Source organism: Chenopodium quinoa, unplaced genomic scaffold (genome assembly GCF_001683475.1).
Source record: "Chenopodium quinoa cultivar QQ74 unplaced genomic scaffold, ASM168347v1, whole genome shotgun sequence".
In the NCBI taxonomy this organism is placed as follows: Eukaryota; Viridiplantae; Streptophyta; class Magnoliopsida; order Caryophyllales; family Amaranthaceae; genus Chenopodium; species Chenopodium quinoa.
In genome coordinates, this window is record NW_018743616.1 from 3,097,769 (window position 1) to 3,114,582 (window position 16,814).

At 32.1% G+C, this 16,814-nt stretch overlaps 1 protein-coding gene across 1 annotated transcript; it reads right to left on the reverse strand.

Moving 5' to 3' along the window:
* Positions 1–1,172: 1,172 nt before the first annotated feature.
* LOC110683073 (tubulin-folding cofactor B-like) lies at positions 1,173–9,320 on the reverse strand. Its single transcript, XM_021859419.1, has 9 exons — positions 8,724–9,320; positions 4,836–4,971; positions 4,596–4,747; positions 4,328–4,446; positions 3,941–4,002; positions 3,672–3,713; positions 2,270–2,403; positions 2,011–2,080; positions 1,173–1,479 (listed from the first exon to the last, which is right to left on the reverse strand). The coding sequence occupies exons 2-9, from the start codon at positions 4,935–4,937 to the stop codon at positions 1,432–1,434; spliced, it is 729 nt and encodes a 242-aa protein (XP_021715111.1). The 5' UTR covers positions 4,938–4,971; positions 8,724–9,320; the 3' UTR covers positions 1,173–1,431.
* Positions 9,321–16,814: the final 7,494 nt, after the last annotated feature.

Sequence of the window (16,814 nt, forward strand, 5' to 3'; positions counted from 1 at the left end):
TGGAAAATGTGTCATGTCAGATTGTTTTTGTGCTAGTGTCAGAGAAAGAATGGAAAACCCTAACACCATCTCTACTCGTTCTATCAAATGCGTTATGTCGTGTAACCCAATTTTGTAAACATGTCGAAAATCTTTAACACTAACCCACTTTTTCGTGTACGGTTCATGTCGTGTTATCGTGTCGCACAAAATAGAATTGGCCTGGTACTACTATTTATTATCAAATAAATTAAATTATTGGTAATTTCTTTAGGTTAAGTTATGTCAATTTCATGTTGGTAATCTCAACACTAGTCTGACCTAATTAACATATTCTGTCATTTTGACCTGTTTAGCATTAATCAGCTTTTATCGTGTCCGATTCATATCGTGTCAACTTTTGCCATCTCTAAAGTAGTAAAAAAAAAAATTAGTACCTTTTGAGTATCTCATGCAAATTATTACCTGCTACAAGTTCAATATTTTCACAAGTAGGATTTTTGCTTTGGACATTAGAAAATCTCAGAATCAAGCCTAATACTATTGATGTTAGGCCTGTACAAAACTATCAGAGGATCCGATAATCCGATCCGCAACCGATCCGAATTTTTGGATATTCAATCTGAAAAAGCGGATATCGGATACGAATTTGGATATTGATTTTCAAAATTTCGGATATCCGATATCTGAAATATAAAGGCTGAAATAGTGAAATATATATATAAATTTTTTAAATTGTTCATATAAAACTAACCCTGTATTATTAACTTATTATAATATTCTTAATATATTTTATGATAATTTTTATTGCAAAAAGACTATTATTTTGTTAACATATGTCGTACAACTTAGCAATAAAACAAGTGGTAAAATTAGTGAAATTTAGAGAGTAATCATAATCAATTTTACTTAAATTGGATAATGGATATCCGAAGCATCCAATCCGAAAATTTCGGATATCCAATATTTTCGGATCGAATTTGGATATCAGTTTCTGATATCCGAGCATTCGGATATCCGATCCGTGAACATGCCTAATTGATGTACGCAAATCTGAGATTTTCTAACGGCCAATAGCAGCAGTGATTAAATACTGTTGATCGTTGACAGTTATAACTAATACTAGTAAAAAGTACATTGTACAATCACTACAAAATGTGCTTTAAATTAGGAACAAAAAAAGTACAATTTGATGCACGCAAATCTTCAATTTAATTGCTGTAGAATTCTGGTGACAAGACAAATACTGAAATATATATCCACAACTTCGGAAAAAACACGAAAAAATGAATAAAGGATAGAAATCTTTTTCTTCTATTTTCTTACAGCAAGGCCGGTAAAGTTCCATTTCAGTAGCAGGTCAGCAATGTACTTATCTCAATTGAAGAACATCGGCAAAAATACTTGACAAATAAGAATTTTAGATGTTATATCAGCCGTTTGGGCCTGTTTCTATATCTCCTCTTCTTCGAATGGATCACGTTCAGGAAAGTCTCCCACCTGGAAAATGAAGGTTCAGAACGTATAATGTAACGTTTTGATATCATTGGGGAGCCAACAAATATCCAAATACTTGCAGTGGACACAGATGAAAGTATTTGAAGAGGCAATAGAAAAGAACTATTCAAATGCCAAATATATAATCTCCTTGGTACCCATGATAGATTCACAGCAAGCAACTCAATTTTCGGAAAGCAAAAACTAAATATAACCAGCATTCCCAGTAAGCTATTCAGGCATAAAAGAGGTTGAGTTCATGAAAGATGAATAGGACTTAGAGAAAGTCATATAAGGCATGGCAAATTGAATGTCTTGTACATACTAACAATTTTTCTAGCATAATTTAGTATGCTAGCAAAAGGATGGGAGTTAGGACAGCTGACAAATCTATCTCAATGAATCAAGTAATCTGAATGAAACCTCTAATTACTAACTAATGTATCAGCCTATTAACATGGTAGATGAATAGGACTTTAATGGTCCTTTCCAATAAGTGACAGAAAATATTGCTGGATTAGTAAAAAAACAAACCTGTACTTTATCTGGTCTAACCATCGCACCGTGAAGTGGTGGACAGTCAAAGTAGCGAGTCCCTTTGACCCTGCAACATGAAAAGCTGAAATGAACAATCTTAACATACAACGGATTAAGTTTTGCAGCAAGAATTACTAGTCATCTTCAAGTGAAAATTTCTAACAAAAGAAACACATGGTTACTACAAGGGTTATGAATTGTAAGAGCATCAGAAAGTTGCTACGTGAATAATAGCTGAGGGATTTGATTTACTTACAATCCATCATGCTTCCCCAGCGGTTCATCATACTGAACTCCAACCCAGAAACCAGGGCCTAGATTTTCTGCTTGGCCGACATATTTCACAATACCACGTTTGTCTCCTGGTTGAACTTGACATCTATCTCCCACCTGAAAGAAAAGTAAGAAGTTATAGGTAGGCACAATCAGCCAGCCAGTCAACCAAAAAGACACAAACAAAAAAAATTACACTAAAAGACAGGAAATGGTGAATAGCTATAAACCAGCTAGGCTAGCATATACAAAGCTGTTTCCATGCATTCAAGCATGAAATAATACCAGCAGTGATAGAGTTTGATAACACAAAAACATGAGGAGAGCAGTTTCAGGGATGGGATTTTATAAAGTTAATGAAACTCAGGTACTCAACACATAATATAAAATTGTTCATAGGCTACTTGAGGAAGTGAAGCATAAGACATCCTTATAGTGAAAGTTGACAAATGACCATAACACATAACTAAATGGAAGGTTCAATAATAGCATCAACAATCCTACACAAGGTATAGGAATTCCTGAAAGCAGTTAGCAAAAAAAATGGAATGGTATATTGAATCGAATCATATAGTTACAAGTACAGGTGATCTTGAAACCGATTATGTTGTTACAAGAGCTAAAACTGAGAGAACCAATACATCACCCAGACGAAGAACCAGCAAAGCATAACGATATAACATACTACATCAATCCAATCAAGCTCCCAATAAAATTTAAAAGTTTAAACATTAGAAAGTGAACAGGGGAATACCAAGGTATTTCTTGATATCATATTGATAAAATGGTAAGAGAATGAACATTTCTTTCACTAATTTAAAGATGCAGCACAACTATTTCAGAATGCCTGTAAGTTATAAGTTATGTTGCACTTGGCTTTTCAACATTGAGAATAGAACAGGGATACAAAAAAGATAAGTGACAACACCCCCTATAAATTCTAGTTTCTACCACAGCCCCCCCCCCCCCCCCCCCCAAAAAAAAAAAAAAAAAAAAAAAAAAAAAAAAAAAAAAAAAAAAACCTTGAAAGAATGTAGTAAATAGAGAATGTTAACTAAAAACTATAAGAATGTCAAATACCGAGTGGTTGTTATAGTAAGTATGACAAAATAGCTACTTGTGATCTAGATTCTCAGTTTCAATATCTTTTGACCAAGGAGGTCAGAAAAAGCAATCTGGTAAGCCACTGGCTTGAGGGCTGGTATGCTCTTCCTTAGCCCCTAAGCATTTGTTTGTATGCCAAACATGAAGAAAGAATCACCTCATTACATCATACGATAGCATCCCAGTATAAAGTGCAGCTACATGTCACGTGACATACAGCTCCACAAATCAAACAGAGATGGACTGAAAGTGCTAATTGCTAAGAACAGAAAATAACTAACCTTGATATTAGCACAAAGATCTTCCATGTAATTTTCAGGTAACTGCATAAGAGAAAGAGCAAAAATTGTCAAAAGAGGTGTTGTAATCACGTTCAGACCAATTTGAGAGTTACACACTTCACCAGTAGTAATCAAAGTTAGATGAATAAGATACATTTACATGTACAAATTTCACAGAAACACAGCAGACTAGAAGAGCAGATTCAAAACATACAAGATGAGCAATATCACAAAGATCCCATATGCATAGCAATATCTTCAAGGCTTACCTTAGTACTGGCACCTGAAGGGCTTTTAAGTTCTAACTTTTCCTTGAATTTTCTAAAAGTACCTACAATATCAAAACATTCAAATTAAGAAGGATAGGAGAAAAGAAGTCCAGAACGGTTTCCTATAATTGCTTGGCAGAGAACATTTGGGGTAAAGAATATGCACAAGACTAAAGATAGTCTAGCCAACAGATTCTTAAATATAGTAAAAAAAAAAATTGAAAAAAAAAAATTAAGTAAAAAAAAAAAGTTGCATCAATGATCATACATTAAATTAAAATAAGGTAAGTTAAAAAAAATACACCCCAAGAAATAAGATAGAAACACTAAAATGTATTCAAGATATTACAAAAATTTGGATTATAAAGTAGTTTTTAAGATACTTGCCATCACGTTGTTTATAGGCTTCATCAGAAATTTTGTATTTCTCCACCAAAGACATGTCTTCCAGCCAGCCACCAGAAGTTACTGATGCTGGGTCAAGATCTACAACATGCAGCCGATATCTTTTGTGACCCATTGAGAGAGAAGGAAAAAGAAAACATTAAATGAAATTCATCTAATTTAGATACCAGACACAATATCAATTGAAAATATTGCAAAGAATTAAGTCAACAACAAATGCAAAAGAGAAAACTATGGGTAGCTATCTTACCCATCCATTGGAAAATAGAACCCAAAGGATCTTGCATTATCAGTGAGATCAGCAATTTTAGCTCCTGCGTCATCATAAAGCTCAAGGGACATTGAATCTACAGTGGTACCACATTTTTTCCAGAGCTTCTCTTTCATGGCTTCCACAGTCATCTGACCACATATATCACATTAATTTTATTTAAATTAGGATTTTCCAAATGACTAGAAATAGTAATTAAGGGATAACCAGCTCACGAACCTGAAGTGAGAAGCGAATATCAGCATTGAAGCTTTTAAGATTCGAATGTGTTACACGACAAAGGACTGACTCATCGCCTTCAATTTGCAAACGAGACCCCATCGAACCTGAAGATTATTTCAGAATGTCTTGTTTCCTGAAAACCCAAAAACCCTTGCATATAAATTTTTATGGTAGAAATAAGTCCCAAGAGGTAAAACCGAATTATTCAGCACAAAAGCCCTATATATACAAGGGTTGAGATTCGGTAAGAAGCATAATTAACATGAGAAGCATGAGAAGCCAAGATACATAAAAAATGTTTTATAGATACATAATAAATATATTATAAATACATTAAAAATACATTGCAGATACAGAAAATTCTAATACAGGAATTAGAAATTCTAATATATTAGCACGCTCTTAAAGAAACTAAATTGAGCATCATTTACCAAAAGCTATGGATCAAAACATAATAATTATGCAAAATTAATCAGCACACTGGAAATTTGATAACCTTAATGCTACAATAATTCAATGAAGTAGTTCTCTCTTATTTATACAATTGAATTTAGAAACCAGCTTCAAACAATAGAATTCAATGCTTGGGAATTGGAACATCTTTGAGCATATGAATTGAAAGCTGAAAAAATAAGAAAAGGAATGAAAATTGTATATGTTTCAAAAAATAAAAATGAGAGGAGCTTGCTTAAACTTGATACGGGAGTAAGGTTATGAATACTTCTCACCCTTTTCACCTTAAGGATGATTCTCACATGAGCTTAAGTGAGAAAAGTAAGAAAAGAGGGATAGAAGTGATAAGAAAAGAGAGAGAGTATGAGGATTTGAGGCAGTCAATGACAGGCAGGAACAGATATTAGTACACAAAAAAGACATGGTAACCCATGTTTACTCACTAGTGAAGTTTGGAGCTAGGGAGAAGAGGCAATGACTTAAAACTGCTATAAAAGAATCCATATAATCTATATAATCATGATAAGTGTTATGTCGTACAACCAAGCCAATCTTAAACAACATAAAACTTGTCATTGATTTTTCACATTTCCAAGAATTTTATGAGTTGGAGTGGGTTGCATCAATAGATACTAATAACTTACTAACAGAGAAGGCCAAGCAAGCTCCACTTCTCCCATGGAAAGGTTATACCATACACGCTGGATGCACTAAGGTATGTACAACTCTTCGCCAACCAATGTGTGAACTGTGTGTTATAGGGCCATATTCAATGTGGATTCATGAATCTGGGTGCAACATATCTCCTTATTTAGATACCTTTATTTTCTAATGAAAAAATAAAAAAGGTCTTTCTCAAAGTCTTTTGTCTGCAAATATCTTGGGCAACAAGCCATATAACATCATACACAACCATGGTACCTCCCTCCAAATCACCATCACCACCCATTACTCCATCATTACTCCACAAAATCACCCTTCTTCACTAAAGGTAGAGAGAGGAGTTTGAAAACCCTTCCAACCTTCATCCCCACCACCCATAAAACCCACCACAGCCTTGTTTTCAACATATACATGTAAGAGAGATGAATAAGAAGCATTGAGCATCAAAGAGAAAAAATTAGGAGAAGAGAGAATAGGTGTAGGGATAGGATTATATATTCAACAAAGAGTAGTTCCTCTATTGAAGACTGCCAGCATTTTCCATGGTTGTATCTCTATGATTATTCTAATGCTGAGAGCATTTTAAACAACTAAATTTTCCTCATTTATTTCAAGTTTCTACTAGAATTCTATCATTTGTACACAAGGATAACCATCTTTAAAAATGAATTCCCACTTACTGAAGTACTAACTGCTCTCAAGTTTTATTTCCCTAAATGTCCTCTTATTTTGTCTTTGGAATGCCCAATTGTCCTTATATATGTTAGTTTTAACTACAAAAATTCTAAGAGTGGATAAAAAAATTGGCACTTTCAAAGATGTGTTGAAGGGAGCACTTCTTATGCTTATGAGACCAATCTGATCAGATGACGATGCAGCAGATTATCTCCTCAAAAACACCCAATGGAAACCCAATTTTAACCAAACATCATTAACAATTTTGTGAGGACAACTTCTTTTGACAGCAATGGTAGAAAACCCATGATCCCCATAATGGATTTTGCTGCAACTGATTCCACTTAAGAGCTTATATTCCCCAAAATAACCATCTATTAATCTTTCACCTGGTTTTATAGTATAATTGCCCAAAATGATATAATTGCATATATTGACACAGAAATAAGTAGGGTAAAAACAAATGTAAAAAAGGTTGTAAAACAATTTTAACAAAAGAAAGAATTTAATTCTTAAAGCTAGATAAAATGAGTGAATGGGGTAAAGGCAGTCAGGCAGAGGCAAAGAGAATAAGATGAGAAGTTGTTTAATTGATGAATCAAAAAATTATGCCTTGAAACTAGAACATAAGAAGATAAGAATTTGGTTGGACAACGGAAGAACGAGGAATTGGCAGGGAAGATGTGAAAATAGGAATCAGTGGTGGTGGTGATGGCAGCAGTGGCTGTAGACTTGTGGAGAGTTTGAAGCAGAACTATAAAAGCACTGAGCCAAGGGCGACAACAATGCTAGTGAAATGAACAAAGTAAGGAGAGGAGTCAAGGGTGGGGAAAAGGTGTAAAATGTGAGAAGTTTGGGAGGAAGGGGTTGTGACTTGTGAGAGAGTGAGAGTAGAGCTAGCACAGGCTAATCTGTAAGGAACTAAGGATAACACAACACTACCATGAACATGAAAAAAATCAAGATAATTTTGAGCCTTTTAACCCAATTATATAAGCGGATCAACACAAATTTCATCATTTTAATAAATTGGTTTAATTAGTGTTGAGGTTTTTCTACCTGAAACTAACACGACTTTACTTACTTGACTTGAATCATATAAGGAAATTACACAACGATGTTTTATCACACTATAAAGGCATGAGTTAGCATAGTCGGAATCAATTCTAGCTTGCTAGGGAGTAGTAAAAAAATAATATGATACAATGGTTTAACAACTTGGACATGGAATGATGGAAGAATTATACACTTATGATAATGATACAAATTTCTTGAAATTTTAACCTAAAATTAATTCGTTTTAAGAAATTTTTTGTTAAAACCACCTTATAAAAGTCCGACTTCATGAGTAACCACCTTATATAATTTTATTGGCAAAAAGAACCTTTTTTTTCTTATTTTTTTTTGTCAAATACCCTATTTTCTTCACTTTTTTCTGTTATTTTTTATATTTACGTATTCTCAAAAACTATGAATTCTTCCCATTCGAAGTTAAAACCTAATTTACTAGCTGAACCAGTCCATCCTTAAACTCTGCAGCCCTATAACAACTAATTAATTCCTTATTTGAATACAGTTTGTCATGATTACTAATGCCATTATTTTTGGTTGCTTTTTGGATTGTACTCGTACTAAGTTTTAACTCAAATGATATTGGCAATTCAAAGAGCATGCATCTTAAATAACTGTGTTTTTATGAACAGATAACAACATTGAGTCCCAGTGTCCAACAAATGAATGTGATGTACAGCATTGCCCTCAATTTAGCAATTGGATTGGCTTATCTTCACTCAAGATTGCACAAACCCATAAAAATATGGTAATCTTAAATCTAAAATTGTATTTTTCGGACCAAATACAAAATTATACAAATACCCTCTTAAAAATTGTAAATGAGCAAGATAATTATACTAAAATCCCAAAATGACACTTTTGGTTCTTCAAAATTAGAGCTAAAAACATGCTAAATGAGCAATTGTAGCCATAATTAGTGCATAATTGAAAAGAAAAAATCTGCGATTATAAACCCTAATTCAACAAGAATAATCAAGAATCAGAAATCTTGAATAAAAAAGAGGGAATCAATAGAATTACCGGCTTCGATTTTGTGTTAATTGAAGTTCAGTGAAGCAAATTTGTAGTTTGGTGAAGAGATCCAACTGGTTGTTGTGTTCAATTGGGGAAGAACAATGCCCAACAAAGAGATAAAATACTATTGGAGAAATTGGAGGGAAAAAAATATAGTAAAATAAGAATTTGTTTTGTAAATAATCACCCTAAAATTACCCTGTATTGAACTAACCACCCATTTATTTCGAAATTAAAAAATACCACCCATTAATGTCAAAATCAGTACATTTCACCACCCTTATCTAATTCCGACCAGTTTCCCAACTTAGGGACCACAAAATATAAAATCAAAATTACATTATAAAAAATAAACCAAACCCACCACTGCCACCTCCGGTAGGCAGCAGCTCTGCCACCTCCGACAACCCCTCACCTTCCCCGTTTCCATTTCCGGCACCCCTTACCTTCCCCGTCTCCGTCCCCGTTCCAGCAATCTCCTCCACTTCTCAACCTCACCACCCCCTTCACAACCACCACAACCCACCTCTTCTATCCATCGTCACCACTGTCAACCCATATCTCTAAAGAAATCAACAACTCTTTGAATCTCCTCCTCTTCCTCTTTCTCTCTCTTCTTCAATCAATTACAAACTCACTTGCAAATTTCAGAAGTTTTGTACATGCTACAAATCCATTGTTGGTTGAATTAATTCAACAATCTTATCAAACCAACAAATCAAAACCCTAAAAAACAGAAAATTAAATTAAAAAAATGAAAATAAAGAGTGCAACCTTGGAATGAGCAGAGGAAGCGGCGACGTGGGGGTTTCGTGAGGAAACGGCGACGTGGGAAGGGGTTTTGTGAGGAAACGGCGACGTGGGAAGGGGTTTTGTGAGGAAGCGGCGACGTGGGGGCTAGGTGGGGTTTCGCAAGCAAGGGTTGGGGCTTGGTGAGGTTCGCCGACAGGAATAGTGGCTGGTTGGGGTGATGGTGGTCCGGCAGGTGGTTGATGTGGGTGGGGTGGCAGGAGATGTGGGAGCTGCCAGGGGTTTTTTAATTTTTATTTTTTAAAATTTATTTTATTTTATCTTTTTTTATTTTTGAGCAATTACGTGGTGACACGTGTACTCTAAGTCGGAAAACTAGCCGGAACCCGAAATTGGTGAAGGGTGGTGAAATCTAGTGGTTTTGACATTAATGGGTGGTATTTTTTAATTTCGAAAAAAAACGGGTGGTTAGTTCAATACAGGACACATTTAGGGTGGTTATTTACACAAAATCCGTAAAATAAATAGATTAAAAAAATAAATAGAGGTTTAAAGTGTATTTTGACAATATTATATTTTGACAAATAAACAATTTGTCTCGGTGGAGTATAAAATACACAGTATAATTTTATTTTGACAAAAAGTATAGAGTATAATTTATTAAGTATTAATCCTTTGTTTCATATGAGATGCAATAAACTGACTATTATAAAAACATGCTTTCAGCAAAACTACGAATTGTTCATTATTGCATTATGACCTAATCTGATTATCCTCTTTGACCTCTTATCTACCAAAGCTCTTTAAACACCATTCAAAAGTTTCATCTCTCTCTTTTAATCTATGTAACTAAAGAGTTATTAAAAATTGTCCCAATCTAAGAAATCGACATAAAACAAGAATGATTAGAACCCGATCCATATTTGAAAAATGGGTGATACTAATGACCCATAACGTACTCAACTCAAACCCGACTCAATATTAACCAACAACTTATTTGACTTGATACATTATGATTTGAACCTTATACCTGGACTTGTAACCGACAACATATATTTAACCCACCTAAACAATGAACACAATAGGAACCCGGATCTGACACCCAACCCAACTAGAAATCGTAAATGGTTATAACCCGCCACAACTTGTTATTGATCCGACTTATGGTGTTCCATAACTTGATTCTATCCAAATCATTGTTGATCCGACCAAAAACTAACATGAAATCAATCGTGGACTTGATTTATAACCCAATCCAATCAAAAAAGTGAAACTATATAATTCCTTCGTTTTTTAGTTGACATATACTTTATGTTTTATCATGTTTTTCAATGCATAACTTAAATCATTTATATGACCTATATTTTTAATTATAAAAAAGTGAAAATTAGAAAATAATGATATTTTAAAAATATAATGAGACGAATCAAACAAAATCTTACATTTTTCTTAATCACAGATAATGATAATCAAAATTAGAGTTTGTAAATAATGTCAAAAGACAATACGTGTCAACTTAAAAAGAACAAAAAATAATACTTTCATCGTTTCTTTCAATCGCACAATTTGGTATGGGCATAATATTTAAGAAAAAGTGTAAAATGTGGGGATTACCAAAATTACGTATTCTATGACACAAACAAATGAGAGTGAAAAAAAGTGGGCTGACATTAATTGTTATCAAAAGGATAATTAGGGTATTTGGTATGTGAACGCAAATAAAAAGTAAATAACGCATACCAATTAAGAAAATGATGCAATTAACATGCAACTTCCCAAAAAGATAAAAGGGAATTTTTCTTTGGTAACACCGTATTTTTAAGTTTTCTCTTTGATGACTTGCAAAACTTATTATCATTGGTAATCATGAATATTTTATATTAAGCTAACTATAAATGATTAATTTAAATAAAATATTTAACTATAGTTAGACTTTTTTTTTAACATTTAAATGATTTTAGAAATATTTTTTTTTAAGAAAAATTTATGCCCTTCCCCCACCAACCTGTCACCACTCCCCCGCCCCTACCTACGTCGGCGACCATTGATTTTCATCCCCTTCTGCAACAATTCGATAATCTCAAGGGTTTTGATCTTGTTTGTCTGAGAATTTTTTGGGAAGGAAGGTTTTTTGTCGCGGTGGGGGTGGGGGAAGCGATAAAAGGGAAAGGGAGGGGTGAGGGTGTTGTGGGTGGGGGAAAGGGTGAAGAGGAGTCACTGCCGTTGGGGAAGGGAGGTGGTCGTTGGCGATGGTAGGGGGAGCTGGCAGTGGGTGGCGGATTTCAGGGATGGGGGAGGGGGTTTCTAGGATTTTCGGGGAAGGGTTGGGTGGTCACCAGCGTCGGGGGAAGGGGTCTAGGTGACTGCAGAGAGACGAGGTGGCGCTGGCAGAGGGGAGAGGGTGCTGGGGTTGGCTGGGGCACCGGTAGGTGGGGTTTTTTTTTTTTTTTTTTTTTTTAATTTTTAAAAAATAATTTAATTATTAAAAAATAATAAAACTAACCATGGTTAATGAGTTTAAATTGAAATAGCTATTATCTTTTGGTAATCAATAATTCAAGTTTACCGAAGATAATAAGTTTTTTTGCAATTCACTAAAGAGAAAACTTAAAAATATAGTGTTACGAAAGAGAATTTTCCAAAGGTAAATGGTGTAATTAAAACAAAAACCGAGAAAGTGTAAAAATTGATTAAATGTTAATTTGGTTTGACAACTTATATTATTCATACGGAGTATCTCTTGTTCAGTTCGTATATACTTGTACACATGTACACTAGTTAAAAACTTATATAGATCTAATTGCATGTTAATTTCAATTAATCAACAGGCGAATTTAAATAGATATTAATTCTCAAATTATAAACACTTCGATTTAGAGACAGATTTAAGTTCAAAGCATATGGTTTAAAAAAATCCTTGATACAAATATTTAAAAGATAAAGAAATAATGATTAACATTGAATTATTTAATTTGTAAAAGATAATATCTATATTTTGAGTATTTTATCGATACACAGCTATATGTGTAAATCATGTTAAGATAGTTCTTCATGTTAAGAGATCTGTTAATGCTGTAAATCATGGTCTTACTGCAATGAGCAAATTTCTAACCATATTTAGTACCACTTTAAATTACTCCTTTGACAACTTGACAAAGCTTATCTTACTAATGCTTCATATGTTCATTGATAATTGACTAGCTTGTTGTTGTTTTAAAATCATGTTGTTGTTGTTCTTAAAATGTTATTGGCGTCTTATTATGTTGTTGTATGTTGTTTTTGGTTATTTAATCACAACTATATTTTGTAAGGAATTTTACTACTAATTTAGCTATAAATTTTTAAATGTTTAAGTTTCACGTAATTCGTTAATTTATAAAAAAAAATTTAATATAATTTATTTCAAGTAACTTTTCAAATTTAGTTACATAAATAGCCCGAATTTTTAAATTATTTGCAAATAACGATTTTTTTTTTTAAAAAATATAATTATTAAAATTTTGGCAATAATAGAAATACAAAATATTACAAAATCAATATCTTTAATAAATTTTGACATCATCAATAGTAATTATTCAAAAAAAAATTTGTACTCCCTCCGTTTTTTTATAAGCTAAAGTTGGGATTTTTCACTATTTATATGCATCATTGACTTAATTTTTTACCAATATATAACATATAAATATGATCATATAATATGTTGTTAGATTTGTTAAAATGACTACTTTTATGAATTAATTTTTACTAACCAATTAAAGATATTGATGGTCAAAGTTTTATCTCGGCAAATGTGTAAATCTAACGTTAGCTTATAAAAAACAAAGGGAATAGTTTTAAAATTATCATAAGAAAAATTGTAGAATATAATACACTTACTAATCGAAACTAATTTATTTTATAGGGAAATAAATACATACTATTTTTTTTTATTTTTTTTTGAAAGAAAAATGAATACTAACCTCATTTTAATAACTAAAAGAAAATTTAAGGAAAAGCAACTAAAAACCATACTAAAATTCAGGGAGTAAAAAAAAAGAAAAATAGAAATTAAAGGGAAAAAATTATATTCCCTCCATTTCATAATGTTAGTCCCATATACTATTTTGGGTGTTTAAAAAAGATCTACTCACCCATATTGAATAGGTTGCATTTTTAATTTTTTTTTTTTGGAATTAATTGGTTGTGGATTGATGACATGACTCTGAGAAAGGAAATCTCTATTTTGAATTATGCATTATGACTTATGACCCAAAAAAATAAATCAAAAAACTTAAATAATGTAACTAATTATGAATTACTTTGTACTTTAATGTTAGATTCCAAATATTCTTCTTTTCTTATTTTATATGATTGATTTCATATGGGTCTAACATTATGAATTAGAGGGAGTATTGGTTTTTACTTTAAAAATAGTTATAGATTTTATTTCAACTATAATACTCCCTTCGTGTTTTAATAAGTGTTACACTTTGATCGACACATAGTTGTAGGCAATTTAATTGAAATTTGAAAATTTGAAAATTTGTCATCCAAAAGTATTTGCTTGTATATTATAAAAAATATTCTTATCATAACAAAGGCTTATTGTATCAAAATATTGACATTTACTTTACATAAAATCTAAACTAAACTTTCTACAATATTAAATTGTTCATTATAACTATTATAAGTGGTTATTTTTTTTGGAAAAATTGACAAAAATAATCCTAATTTTGCTCCGTCTGCCTAAAATAATCCCAAATTTATACTTCATCCGCTCAAACAGTCCCAAGAATAATACCTACTTTACACTTCACCCGCTCAAAACTTCATACTTCTAATAATTATGTGTTGAGTCCTTTTTTGTATGCTACTTTTAAAATTTTGTTGTCACTACAATTATTTAACAATCGTACATCTACTGCACGGGGGGTTTAACTTGGTTAGTAATAAGAGTATGTTGTGTTTTTAAAGTTTTTTTTGAGGAGTTGGCTTCTTATTTGTGGTTAAGTGGTTATTTTTATATGATTGCTTTTTCAAGATTTAGATTTGATAATATTTTATTACAAACCATAATTTGTATTCTATGTCAATTAATCAACCCTGATTTGGGGTATTTTTAATAGGGGTGTAAATGAACCAAGCCGATCAATAAACTACTCGGGTTCAGGCTCGGTTGAAGCAAGCTCGTTCATGTTTGTTTATCTGATAAATGAGCCGAGCTTGAACAAATTTTGAAGCTCGTTTAATAAATGAGCTTGAACATGAACATAGATATGCTCATTTAGATTAGTTCATGAACAATTCGTTTATTTATGTTTGCGAACTACTCATTTATATATATTCATGAATTATTGATTCATTCAAAATTGTTAATTTGATTCTTAAGTTTTTTAATAATTAAGATTTAATTCTTAGGTTTATAATTAGGATTTAATTATTGTGATAATGTTGAGATTTTCAAATGACAAAAGTACAAAGCTCGTTTATTACTAAGTTTGTTCATGAAAAGCTCATTCATCAACTCGTTTAATAATCGAGCCGTTCACGAACCGTTCGCGAACATATATATAGTGTACTAAATGAGCCGAGATTGAACAGATTTTTGAGCTCGCTTGAAAGCTCAGGATCGTGCTCGAACTCGCCTAAGTTAAATGAACTTGAACGTGAACAAGGTATTACTCGGCTTGGCTCATTTACACCCCTAATTTTTAATAGTCCATATTTTAGATACCAACTTTTCACTCCCCCTCCTCCCTTGACTTAGATAATAGAGATATAATAAACCAATCCATCAACATATAGATATTAAAAAAAAATAGCAACAATGATGCTAATCAGGCAATCAGCTAGTATAAAATGTTACTGATATAACACGTATTATTGATGGTGCCTCCTTTAACAAAACACGAAGTGCAAAGTAGGTAAATCGTTGGACATCCTCTCAAAATTTTAATTTCACTCAAATAACTTCATTGTCTTCTAGAATACGAAGTACTTTGTACATGATACTGATAACGAAAAATATTGTGTAGAACAGACTCATGTGAGTCCGTTATATTATTCGACCCGCGCGCGACCCGTTTACTTAAAGTTCGGCCCGCGTGCGCCCTGACCTATTCATTTCCATCAAATATTAAGAAAAAAAAAACAAAAAAGACCAACGTTCGTCTTCCTTCTTCTTCTTCTTCTTACCCACGTTTTACTCCATTTTTATCAGTTATACTCCATAACTATCGAATTAACTCCATTTTTCCGATTAATTCGCAGCACTAATTCACGTTTCAACTTTAAATTTATTTACATTTAATAAATTTTCAGTTAGTTCATACTTATATATAAACCCTAACTTTCGTAATTTTTGAGTTCATAATGTCCGGTGAATTTTCGTCGATTAAAGATTCTTCACCTTTAAAAGTTTATCATAAACGAAGTAAACAATCTCAAGCTAAGTTATCAAAAAAACAGGAGAAGACAGTACCAATGGCTGAAAGGTTTATTATATTTCAAATATTTTTAGGTTATACATTTTTTTTTGAAATCCTTTTTTTTTAACTTATTATTTCGATTTGAAGGAATTCTTCTGAATGAGGTTGAGTTGTTAAAAAAGTCAAATTGTTAGGTTTGAATTTCTATTCTATTTATTTCGCAAAAAGTGTAGTGTGGATAGAGCATTTCTTGTTTGATAATAGAATATTTTTGTCAGGAAATAGAGCATTTCTTGTTTGATACAGAATATTTTTGTCTGGAATTAGCTTATTGTTGTCTGAAATTACATTGTTGTTATTTGATAATATATTATTTTTGTTAGGATTTACAATAATTTTGTCAGATTATTTCAGTCAGGAATTAAATTATTTTTGTTTGATAATAGAATGTTTTTGTCAGGAAATAGAATTTTTTTTGTTCGGAAATAGAATATTTTTGTCAGGAATTAGCTTATTATTGTGTGATATTACATTATTTTTTGTTGATAATAGATTATTTTTGTCAAGGTTTACATTAATTTATTATTGTGTGATATTACATTGTTTTTGTTTGATAATAGATTATTTTTGTCAAGGTTTACATTAATTTTGTCAGGTATTATATTGTTTCTATCAGGAATTAGATTATCCTTGTCTGGAATTAGATTATTTTAATTTGATAATAAAATATGTTTGTCAAGAATAAGATTATGTTTGTCAGGAATGATATAATTTCTCTCAAGTTATATATAATTTTAATGTTATTTTTTACTTTTCAAATTTTCAGTGCTATTACTGAAGATGATATTACAGACATAACAGTTGGTACTAAATCCACTTATAATCAACTTTGTAAGTTCTTGAAGATCGTAGTGAGCAGCAAAATAAGGCAGTTATACAG

What these genes read in the sequence shown, in the direction of transcription:
- LOC110683073 (XM_021859419.1), bottom strand. Translation starts at nt 4,937, where the DNA reads ATGGGGTCTCGTTTGCAAATTGAAGGCGATGAGTCAGTCCTTTGTCGT. An exon ending in CTTCAGGTGCCAGTACTAAG is followed by an intron (nt 3,714 to 3,940) that starts GTAAGCCTTGAA and finishes TCTCTTATGCAG; the next exon opens with TTACCTGAAAATTACATGGA. An exon ending in TTAGACCAGATAAAGTACAG is followed by an intron (nt 1,480 to 2,010) that starts GTTTGTTTTTTT and finishes TTCATTTTCCAG; the next exon opens with GTGGGAGACTTTCCTGAACG.